The 12,955-nt window shown below is 37.6% G+C and overlaps 1 protein-coding gene across 1 annotated transcript; it reads left to right on the plus strand.

Moving 5' to 3' along the window:
- The first annotated feature begins 3,886 nt into the window (after positions 1-3,886).
- Positions 3,887-12,256, plus strand: LOC144253567 (olfactory receptor 7E24-like). The gene is made up of 2 exons (XM_077795794.1): positions 3,887-3,915; positions 11,314-12,256. Exons 1-2 carry the CDS (start codon positions 3,887-3,889, stop codon positions 12,254-12,256), a joined length of 972 nt encoding a protein of 323 aa, XP_077651920.1.
- The last annotated feature ends 699 nt before the right edge of the window (positions 12,257-12,955 follow it).

The raw sequence follows: 12,955 nt of genomic DNA on the forward strand, positions 1-12,955 counted from the left end.
GCCTCAATTTTTGCTCCCTCAGAATTTTGAATGATTTTGTACACTCATCCCATGTGTTTTCACTTTTTCTGAATCAAACATTGGCTAATTGGTAAGGTTTATTACATGAATAACTGAATCGATGAACACTTGGTATTGTTTATATGTCTCTAGCATACCATCTAACATTTTACAGGTGTTCAACAAATGTTTATTGAATGGGTAGATGGCTGAAGGGATAGCTGGAGAGCCAACAATTTTCTTAATTCAACATTTTTTTCTCATTTTGGATAAGCACAGCCACCTTCTCAGCTCATCCTTTTCTCTTTAGGGATGGAAGAAAGGAAGGAAAAAAGAAAATTAGAAAAGTAAAATGAGAATGAGCCAGATTTATTATATAAGTAGTATTCTTATCCCCTATTCTCTTCGTGCCCTTTAGTATTTTTTTTTTAGCTTTTAAAAATTTCTTCTTTTTAGATCTACATGACAGTGGAGTGTATTTTGACATATTATACATACATGGAGTCTCCCTTTAATATCAATGCCACTACCATGCTTTTTTTTTAATCCAAACAAACTTCCATAATATTTCTTGGGAAATGTCCTGAGTATGCCACACTTAAAACTAGTGACCAACATGCTGCTTCAAAACTTAGAAATACCTGGAGAAATCACAACTAAGTTTATTGGATCAACATTACATGCTTTCTCTCTGTGCCATTCTCTTCCCTGAAAACATCAACAGAAATTTATTTTTCAAAGCCCTAAAACTGAAAGAAATTTTAAAAATCCCTTTGCAAGGTAGTTCTGGTAAATTCATGGTTATTTCAACTCCATAAAGAACAAAAACATCATCACATTCCTCATGGAAAACTCCAGCAGAGCCACTGGCATAGTTTGAATATAAACATCCAGCACTAAATGACTTCATCAAGCTACAATCCCTGTGCTCAGCGATTTAGAGGAAATCAGCAGCTTAACCAATGCCTTTTTTTTTTTTGCTGAGCAATTGGGGGCCAAAAATAAAACAATATTACATCAAACTGCAGACCAACAAAAAATCTGAATACATTTGCTATCTTCTCAGGGCCTTTCTGTACCTAATGAGCATAGCGGAGTGCAAAGACGTCAAGAGGTTTCTCACCATTAGGCACTAGGGTGGAGAATTATCCAATAAATCCTAACGGCATCATCAGTTCTGCTGGGTGAAAGTAGGGGAAAGGTCAGAAGGAGGTGAATATTTTCTAATCAATGAAAGAGAGATCTGACACATTCCTCTGACCTTTTTGAGTGAAGGAAGGTTGCATTGTCTTCATTAATTAGCATGATGAAAAACACCTTCTGGATTGCCAAGTGCCTTCCTGTAAGTTGTGGGAAAGATGCTTGTAAATATGATGTTCAGAAATCTGTCAGAAAGAGCCTTTAAAAAAATATTTGTGTCTGAGTCCACATAAAATGTTACACAGCTTAGCCAGGTATGCTGCATTAGTCTTTCTAATCAGTAAGAGAAGTAAATGTTTGTAAAAAAATCATTGGTGCAAGGGCATGGGATTTGGAATGTCAATTTACTTAGAATACTGTGTGTTGTTAAAAGGAAACACTTTGTGAAGCTGTGAAATCGTTATCATCTCCAGCAGGGATGATACTTCCTGAATACTGAACCAAGTATTTCATGCAGTCTTCACAGCAACCCTTAGAGGGCAGTGCAATTGGTATCATCACTAGTAAGCAGAGAACAAAGGGAGGGTTGAAGGGTTTAAGTAGTTTGGCCTCAAACCACAAAAGTACTGAGTGGTAGAGCCAGAGCTTAAAGATAGGACAGAAAGACTATCAGAACCAATATCCTCCACCACTCTTGGAGCTCCCTCGGTCTTTGTTCTTTTTAACTGGATGCCATTTTGAGATTTACTTCATTCTTCTTTGCCTCTATTTCTTTGCCTATCAAAGGGGAATAGACATAATTTGGTATCATTTGGGGAAATGAGGATTAAATTATATACACAGTGAATTAAAATGCTGTTGTAACACACACACACACACACACACAAAAAAAAAACTGTTCTTGTCAGGTTTGTTGGTCACAGCAGTAAGAAAGCTGACTGAACAGAAGTGGTCCTAAGAACCGGTGTAAAGAAGGATCACCAAGAATGCCATATGCAGATATTCTGATTACATAGGTTTGGTTTGAGACCAATGCACCTGAATACTTTAAAATATCCATCGGCAAGTGTATTGATCAGTGGGACTTAGAGTATTAGTTTATGCAATTTAATAGATTTTAAAAGGCTTTTCTTCAACTAATAATCTTGATAATTATTATTCTCATTTTCAGATGAAAATATTATACATATGCTATAATATTTCCTGTACTATTTGAATTTTTCCCTAGTTAAATCATTAATTAAGGAAGCAGAATAATGAACCCAAGTTGTTCATAGGTAGGTAAAGTAAGAGAATTGCAGTCTATGAATTCAAAAGTTTTGATGTGAACAACAATTATTTAGGCATAAGAAGTTTGGGACTGACACCTGGGTTTTTGGGCTTTCCTTGAATCTAAAGGTCTCAACAACTTATTAGAGGGTTTATGATCAGAAAAGAATAAAACCATACTGTCAGGACACTACATAAAGTAGATTAAAAGAAAGAGTCAAAGAGGTTCTTTCTAACTCACATATTTTACTGAGATTATATGGGGTTAATACAAATCTGTATAACAGAACTGAGAAGTACTGGTAGTCTATGGACCTCAAGTGTGAATAATTACATGTGAATATTTGAATTTTAAATATATGGAGAGTCATATGCAGAAACTAGAGCAAAGTAAGGGAAAAAAGTGTGGTTTGCATATTATAAATTTTTAGTGTTAGCATTTCATTTTAGAAATAATTGGTAGGTGAAATGTACACTACTACTACACTTGTGTTCTGTGATGTCATCACTTATGTGCATTTATATCGTACAATGAATTAATTTCTCATGTTTCATAGTTGATAATGGTAATCATTGTTGGGAGTGGGAGGAATGTGGAGTTGTTAATTGATACAATGTTTCAGTTTGATAAGATAAAAAGTTCCTCGAGGTGAATGTTGGTGATGGATGTACCACAATGTGGGTTTAATGAATGTTGTTGATTTCTGAACTTAACAATGGTGAGAATTGTAATGTATCTTTGGAAGTTAAATTTTATCTAATACAAATAGAAATTATTTTTTAAAAAATTCAATGATTTTTTTTCTTTTTAAATTTGTTTTTATTGTAGTTGGACACAATATCTTTATTTCACTTATTTATTTTTATGTGGTGCTGAGGACCAAACCCAGGGTCTCACATGTGTGATGTGAGCACTCTACCACTGAGCCACAACCCCAACCCAAAAGTCAATGATTTTTTTAAAAAAGAAGTCACAGGGCTAGGGCTGTAGCTTAGAGGCAGAGCGCTTCCCTAGCATTTGTGGGACACTGGGTTCGATCCTTAGCACCACATAAAAATAAACAAATAAAGACATGCTGTCCATATTCAACTATAAATAAAATTTAAAAAAAGAACTGACAGAAATGAATAGTACACATGATCTTCCTCCTTTTTCAATATTCATTTCTCTCTTCTTTTTCTTCCTGTATTAATAGTAGGAAGTCCTTGGAGTTTGTGATAACCTGGACCAATGTGGCTAATTATGAGCTCTGTGCATTGAGCCTCAAAGGTCATATAGTAGTAAATAATCAGCTATGCCTTTAGCCCTTCAGTTTGATGTTTCTGGTACAGTTGGCTCCATTTGTGGCTCCTGCTCCCACAATTAACTGCATCAGGAGCCTCCTGTCTGAGACTGCACTGATGCCAGTCCTGTAGACAGAGAAGTACTCAGTGGGCAACAGGCAGGGTAGGGGAATTAAATCTGCAGTCTTTTGCCATGACCCAGCAGAGAAGCATCATCACCCAGTAAGTACTGAGGGAGATGAAGGATGGAGTAAGGACTGTCACAAGCATTGTTTCCTATTATTTTGACGACCAAGCAGTTTGGGTAACCTAAGGGAGGATGCCTATGTGAAAAATTTTAGCAATGAGGACTGTGACATGTACATATGGGATTGTAGTAGGTGTCCTAGAAATCTCCTCCTAAATTTTACTTCCCCTATACAATGAATCTATTTCCCACAGACATCTCATCTACTACGGCAGAAAATTAGTCTCTCTAAACTATTTCTTAAGCAGCCCCCCAAAATTATGGTGGACATGATGGAGATGAGGATGACAGTGACCACATCACAAACCATTATTGAGATACTCCAGAGGGCCAGGTGTTGAGCTATGTGTTCTATGTAGATTGTTTGAATTCATCTGTGTAGTCTTCCCCAAGCTGTAAGTGCCACATTCTTTTATTTTACAGAAAATAAAGGAGCTCAACATTTTTAAGTAACTTGTAATGGGTGTTTGGGTTGAATGCACTGAAACTGTTAGAATTGAGCTGTGTGACTATAGACACAGAGCACCTGGGCACAAGAGTCTTGGCAGGTTGTCCCCTGGACCTCTTAACATCTTTTCACTTCCCTGTCACTCCAGGAAGAAACTCCTTGCTCTTGGAACCCTTCTTTCCACATCATGAGGACAAGCATGACAGTTTTGAGAATTGTGAAGTTTCCATTCCTATTTATGGTGCAAATAGCAGAAATCTTATTAAAAATTTTAGTTTCCAACCACACAGGTCTGCATATCACAGAAATATTACTGACAATAGTAAAAAATTGATGCTTCTGAATTGTTTTTTAAGCACTCCAAAATGATTATAAAGGTGATGTAAGGATGTTGAGGAGAATGGAAATAACCATCACATCATAGGCTGATGTAGAGGGCTTCCTAAGTGTCAGGTCCTGAGCAACATGCTTGGAGTCACTTGTTTAATTTCATGGGCACAGTCTTACTCTAGTTACATATGCTCACATTATTATTACCTTACAGTAAATGAAAGAATATCTTATATTTTTGTAACTTGTACTAATTTTTTAGGTAGAAAAGAAAGAGTCCATGGTTGGATTGGGCCATTTGAGTTGAGCCATGTTTGATACAGGGCTTCATACCAGGAAGATCCTGGCAGATTGTCCCCTTGATGACCCACCAGTTATTTCATGTTCTTTCAATCCAGGAAGAGACCTCTTGTTTAGTGTTGCCATTCTTTTTTTGGATTTTCTGGTAGATCAAAGGGCAGGGTAGCATCCATTATAAGAAAGGTAACCGTCCGTAGATCACAAAGTTTACAAAAACTATAGGCACACTATAATTTAGCACAGATCTCTCTCTTGCTCCCCCTTGTAGGACTTTTATATAACAGACTGCATCCCCCTCCATGTATGTCATTATCCCACTCAATCTAAAGGAGACACAAAGTCAGGTGTTGATTCATTCCTATGCTGGAAACTGGAAAGAATTAAAAAAACATACTTGCAGTTAAGACCACTGGCCCTCTCCTCAGTAGTTTCTGTTGGCTGGGAAAATAAAGACATTTAATGGATTGGACCCAAAACCAGAAAATTTAAATTTGAATCCTCTCTGTGTCTTAGTTGGCACAACTGCATCAAGTATGGAATGAACAGAAAATGGGTGCTGCCTGTGGAATTAATTTGTGAAGTGTGTATAAAAAAGGGCAAAAGGAAATTTGTAATTTATTTATTTAGAAGTCTCTCATCAAAGAGATCATATATTTATTCAATGACAAGATTAAATGACCTTCACAGAGAGATTTAAAAACACATGTTAATGTGAACTAGTATATTTCAAATGCAACAGGTATTGTGTTTAGATTACTTCGATGAGCACTAGATACTTTTTTTGGTAAATTTTAAAAATAAATCAATTTACTTTACAAAATCTTGCTGTCAAAAAGCTTAAATATGATGTTGGCCCTGAAGAAGCTTATATGTTACAATTATGGTGAGGGATCTCTTTGCGGCTGTATCAGCACCAATTCAGGAAGAATGGCTGAGATGAGCAGAAAGATCTAAGATCAAGTGGGCACAAATAATCCAGCAAAGATCTCCCTGTGTCCCCCACTCCAGGATACCCTTGCAGCTGCCACATCCTCCTGCATTCTGCTAATAAGCCATCTCCATCAGATGAAGAGCAAAGCAGGTCTAGACAGCATTACTACTCAGGAATTTGAAAAGGGTTAAGAATGTACCAGATATGTACCTCAAGCTAAGACCCCTGGATCCAGGTTAAAATATTCTGATTTTGGAAAAAAGTCAAAAAGTTTAATGCAACACAACCACAGATTTAAAATTTAATTTTTGCTGCTGTTGTCTTGATTCATTCTTTCTGCAACAATGGGCAGGTTGTTAGCGTCTCTGAGACCCAATAATGTCATCCAAGGTGATTTCTTGTTGATACAATGACAATGAATCCAGATTAAACAGAAAATCTGTGCTACCTATGTGGTTAATATGTGATGGTAGAATAAAATATGAGCAAAAACAAATTAGATAGAGTTACCCCCAAACAATGGCAGAGATGTCCATTAGCTTTTGAAAAGCAAAGTAGGAACAAAGGGAAGTGACAGTAGACCCTTAGAGCCTGGCCTGAGACAAGGTTTTGAATTTCACATCATTTTAATGCTGTAGAGTCCTTTGACAATCATTTTAAGAAGTAGATACACTATTTCTTTAATTACTGAATGCTTAGTTAAAAAATAAATTATGACCAAATGAATGTCACTGAGGTATATATTTATTATGATTCATGTAGTAATTTTTTTTGTTATATATATTTTTATCCTAATAAGAATGGGCCTTAAAAGCTGATGTATCTTTGAAAAACACAAGTGAAAGAAGAAAATTAAGTACACAATTTTCCTCCGAATTACAGCTAGGGTCCAAATCTTAAGTGGACCTTCATTTTCTCTTCTTCGTCTTCTTGCATTAATATTGGGAAGTCCTTAGAGATGGGCATTGAGTGGACCAATTAGTCTAATTGTGAGCTCTGTGTATTGAGCTTCCAAGATCCTATATTAGTCCACAGTGAGCCTGTGCCTGCAGCCCTTCAGTGGATGGTTCCTGACCAGTGAGCTGCGTGGCTGTGTCTCCTGCTGTGTTTCTGTATCAGGAAGCACCTAGCTGACAGCATATTCATGGGAATGCTGGGCACAGATTCTGAGCCTTTGTTGGGCACCAGGTATGGGTGGGTCTTGGCATGTGCACTTCTTAGTCGTGATCCAGGAGAGAATCATTGTAATCCTGTAAGTACAGAGTGAGCTTTTGGATGTGCTAATGAATACAGGGAGTAACATTTCTTCATCTTGAGGACAAATTTCACTGTTTGAGTAGCCAGAGGGAAGAGCACCAACATGCAGTTTTTGTATGGGTTGGTGAAGTTTTGTTTTTTGTTTAAGGTGAGGGTATTAGATATCATTTTGAAAATTTTATCTCTACCAGACTGGTTTCTGTTTTCCATAGAAATCTCACCCAAAACTGCACAAAATGGGTTGGTCCTTTTAAAAGTGTTTTCTTACCTCTATGAAAGGACTATGGAGGTGAAAAGATGAGGAAGAGGATGACTGAAGCCAGAGCATAATAAGCTGATATGCAGGGCTCCCCAGGGTTAGTGCTGAGCAACGTCGTCTATGTCTTTGTTTCATTTCATGTATATCACAATGCTGTAGTCATGCACGCCCAATTTATTATACTTTACAATAAACAAAGAAGAACATTATAATTATGGAACTTGTTCTTGTTTGTTAGACCAGAAAAAAGTGCAGTTTTGTTTGCACTGGGCTGTCTGACCATGGACACAGGGCATCACAAGAGAATCATGGCAGGCTGTCCCATCGGCAAGCCCACCAGCCATTTCTCTTGCTTACTCTGCTCTTCCTCTTGTGATTCCTGGTGATCACAGGCAGAGCAGTGAGGTCGCCTGTTGCATGCACCATGGAAGAACAGCCACAGTTCACAGGAGAGGTCACAGTAGGGGAGGCTGATGATCATTCAGCACAGATCACACTCTTGGGCCCCCTCCAGAACCTCCTTGAGCTCACCACATGGTCCTCCATGCTGGAAAACAGACCTGTCAATCTCAAGGCAAACATAATGTTAGGTTTTGATTTCATTCCCATTCATAAAACTGAAAGATGCTGAAAATGGCAGAGATTTACCAGTGGTTAAGATCTTTGGACCTATACTGAAAATGTCAAGTGGGAAAGAATAAAAATAAAAGTAATCCATCTGTTTCAGAATCTCTCAGTTCAATCCCTAACTCTGTGTCTAGATTCAGCCTTGTCATCTGAGTTGATTTCCCATTGATGCAACTGCAGAGTAAGGATAAATACTTTGTTCTTCTATTTGAATAATATGGGATGTATGTATAAAATCCAGGCAAAATAAAATCTGAATATTGTTGTTACTGTTAGTCCTGACTAGGTTAATCTTTATGCTACTCAATTAATATGTCCAGTGACCCAAAATGACCATTTTCTTATCTCTGGATGGGCATTTTAATTTTGACCTTACAGATATGTGTGCTGGGTATTTGGGAAGAACGTCTCCTTTTTTTCTATTTCTGACTCCCTGAGGCCTATGCCCTGCTTGGCACAGGGATGCATCCAGAATAAGTCTGTTCAGCATGGAACCCCCAGAACCATTTCTTTTCTAAATTGACCAAAATTAATTTGGATTAGCAAATTGTGGCCTCCTGTCTGTACTTTCTTTCCTTTCAGCAGTTTCCATGGGTATATACACAAGTTAAAACTGTCTTTCTGTGTCCATTTTTGGACATCAAGACTCTTTATTTTCATTTAATATCATCCACAGCAGAAAAAGTTTCAGAAATCATGGCAGAGATTTGCATGGTTTTGAAGAAAGGCAAGGAGGCAGAAGCTGAAGGGCACTTAACACTGCAGCCTTCCACGAGGCACAGGTCAGAGTTTCACCTCATTCCAGCCTCCAGTGCCCTTGACCATGGCTTTCCTCCATAATGTGGATAGTTACCTAATCATGGATTTTTTTTTATTAAATCACAATGACCAAATATTTGGTGAGTTTCAAATATCCCTTTGGAGATGGTGTTATTTTCTGTGTTTCCCTTAAGCAGTGAGCAGGGAGAGGAGGAGAGATTCACACACTGTGCACACACTGGCAGATGGGATGTGGGTCTGAAATGCTTCCTTCCTGACTCCAGCATGATCTCTTCTGCTGCATCCAAGGGAAAGAATATTTCCTGAATTTGACAAATTTTCTTAAGGATTCATCAAGGAGAGATTATTACTACTTGGGGTGACGCTTCATTTTCCTGTTACATATTAGGATTGAGAAGATATGGGTAATTCTGGCTGTCCTTGAAAGGCATGAATGTAGAATATTAATAGCAAATTTGAACTTGCATTTTTCTATTGGAAATCAATCGCCTAGCCCCAACCAACATATTTATTGGAGTTGGATATTCTTATTTGAGTGACATGGAGATTGGCAGAGGATTTTGAAATGATTATCAAATTAATAAACTATACAATTAAAAGATTGTGTCCTTTCAACAGATAACACTTTGCATCAGATAAAGACTTTGCAGAAGGTGAATGTACTTCACAGAGTACATTCTCAGGTTAATGTAAACTTGCATATTTCATGGGCAATAGGTATTGTTTTGCAGAATACTTAAATTAAGTATTTTAAGTACTTTTAAGGCAACATTATAAAGGAAAACTGCATGGTAGATGATTCTGACATGAAAACACCAAGAGAAAATTACATATCCCCACTTCAAGACAATATCTGTGTCTGGGAGACAGGTTTGCAGGAGAATGGAAAAAGGCAAAGATACTAAGACTCAAATTTCCTATGTAATAATTCAGATTTCTAGCCAATGTTTGTCCTGGAACTAGTATTATCAGATTCATATGTTTTAATATCAGTGATGATTTTATGGATGATAAGAATAAGCAATATACATGGAGCATGTTCTATACACTAGGATATTGTTAGATAGTCGATTTCAGCTATGGTATAAAAAAAGACCACTCAGAACTTCAGATGTGGATATGCTGATACAATTAGTGTTGTAATGACATCATTATGTTAGATATCCTAAAATATGCACAGGTAGAACTACAAGTTATGCTACTTGAAAGATTTGTTAAAAAATTATTCTGAATACAGCCATACAAAGTGGGTAATTACTACCCCCCTTTTTACAAATGAGGGGGTTTCTAAGAAGGTGTTACATTATTTTTTGTTGTACTCTATTTTATACTGTATCTAATTCAGTCACAGTGAGAAATGATAAATAATGAACCTAAGTGTACTTCATGTAGCCTAAATAGGAGAATTGAAATCAATGTGTCAGGAATGACCGACAAGAAAATCTATGAAGAAGAAATAAGTAGATTGGAAATAAAACTTGGAATTTTGAGTCTTAGTGTTTAGATCATCAACAATGTACTTAATGGTTTGAGATCAAAAAACTATGATCCAGTTTTATCAAGCCAGATGTAGTACAGAATCAAGAAAATGGAAAAAAAATCAAGGGACATTTTGTATAACAGATATTTTGCTGATATTATATGGGTTGATAAAATGAACCTGCATAAAATAAAACTATTCAAAGGAGATACTTACAGTCTATGATTGTAAAATCATTGACAGATACAGTGCACACTAATGCCACATTGTGGTCAGCAATTTTATTTTTGTAATCATATTTATCAAAATTTGAAGTTCACCAAGGATAGGATTTTTATTTATGTTATTTAATTTTTAATTAGAAAACTTTAATGAACAAAGGAGGCAAATGAGAATGATGAGACCCCTCTGCAGAAAATGGGTCCATACTGCTTTCTTGTTATGATCCATCAACCTTCATCTAGTTGTCAGGAAAAGCAGTCCTTATGCAGTCTCAAATATCTTGTCAAAGGACTTTGTTGAAAGGCCTTAGAACCAAAGGAGGTATATCAAACTGCTACTTAATTTCCTTTAGAGGAAGATCATTACTTATTCCCTATTTTTTTCTTAAAGAGAAGCAATATTTCATTGTGATCATGAATTTATTCCCTCCTTTGCTTCTGGACTTCTAACATTGCTCAGTTCAATGTCTCTCAAGTGAGTATGGAAATAGGGGTGGATGATGGAGATGGGGTTTTTCACTATTGAGAATTATTGTTGAAGGTGTGTGGACCTAAAACTTGAGAATGACACTTCATTTTCCTGATACATTTTAGGATTGAGAAGATATGGGTAATTCTGGCTGTCCTTGAAGGGCATAAATGTAGATTATTAATTTCCTGTGCAAACTTGATTTCAATGTTTCCAAAATGAAGGGTGCCTGTTTTATGTATTTTTAAACACTTTCTTTGCTTTTCAAAAGGTGTCCAAGAAACATACAAGCACAAAATTTAACCCGCGTCTCTGAATTCCTACTCATGAGCTTCTCAGAGGATCCAGACCTGCAGCCCATCCTCTTTGTACTATTCCTGTCCATGTACCTGGTCACCATCCTGGGAAACCTGCTCATCATCCTGGCTGTCAGCTCTGACTCCCACCTCCACACCCCCATGTACTTCTTCCTCTCCAACCTGTCCTTGGCTGACATTGGTTCCATTTCTACCACGGTTCCAAACATGATTGTAAACATTCAAACTCACAATGATATCGTCTCCTATGAGGGATGCCTGACACAGATGTCTCTTTTTACCATTCTTGTTTGTATGGATTATATGCTTCTGACTGTGATGGCCTATGACCGGTTTGTGGCCATCTGTCATCCCTTGCATTATCCAATCATTATGAACCTTCGCCTCTGTGGCTTCTTAATTTTGGTGTCATTTTTGCTGAGTCTTTTGGACTCCCAGCTGCACAATTTGATGATCTTAAAAGTTACCAGCTTCAAGGATGTGGAAATTTCCAATTTCTACTGTGACCCTTCTGAACTACTGAATCTTTCCTGTTCTCACAACTTCTCTGATGACTTTGCCAAGTATGTTCTTATTGCCATCTATGGCCTTTTCCCCATCTCAGGGATCCTTTTCTCTTATTATAAAATTATTTCTTCCATTCTGAGGATCCCATCCTCAGGTGGGAAGTACAAAGCCTTCTCTACCTGTGGCTCTCATCTGGCAGTTTTTTGTTTATTTTTAGGAACAGGCACTGCAGTGTACTTTGCATCAGCTGTATCACATTCTCCCAGGAAGGATGCAGTGGCCTCTGTGATGTACACTGTGGTCACCCCCATGCTGAACCCCTTTATCTACAGCCTGAGGAACAGGGACATTAAAAGTGCCCTGAGGAGGGTGCAGATGAGGACAGTCTAATCCTAGCCCCTGTGGGGTCTAGTTGCAATGCATGTTTGGAAACGAAACAAAGCCAAATACCTGGTCCTGTCCATGTGCCCCACATGCCAATTTCTCACCAAGTTTTATAGTAGAATGGTTGGAATTCATGCTGGGAAAATTAAGAAATAGTTCTGTAGATGTCTGGATCTTGAATGTGAACAGCTGTTAGAAATTGGTCTGTTTGAATCTGGAATGCCCCTCAAAGACTTGCATGTTGAAGTCTTTGTCCTAAGAACAGCAGTGTTCAAATGCTGGATGAAAAGTGGATATTCCATGAGACCTCTAACCTTATCTGTGGATTGATTCCCCCCTCCTCTTTTCCCTCTTTCCCTTTTTCCTTCTTTCCTTTCTTTCTTTCTTCTTCCTGCCAGACATGAGGTAAGTAGCTTTCCCCTATCATGCTGTTCTTCTGTGATGCTCTGGGTCTCCTCCAGCTCCAAGCAATGGAGCCAGATGATAATGGACTAAACCCTCTGAAGGTATGAGCCAATACAAGTTTTCCCTCCTTTAAGTGATTTTCCTCGGGTATTTTTTCACAGTAACAGAAAGGTGACTAACACGGAAACCAAACAACTCGGGTGCATCCACATATTATATTAAGGCTCACTTATATGGTATGGAGAAGGACACGAATTTTGAAAGTTTCAGTGTAATCAGAAACTAAAAAAATGAATGATG

This window comes from Urocitellus parryii, chromosome 3 (assembly GCF_045843805.1).
Source record: "Urocitellus parryii isolate mUroPar1 chromosome 3, mUroPar1.hap1, whole genome shotgun sequence".
Lineage (NCBI taxonomy): Eukaryota > Metazoa > Chordata > Mammalia > Rodentia > Sciuridae > Urocitellus > Urocitellus parryii.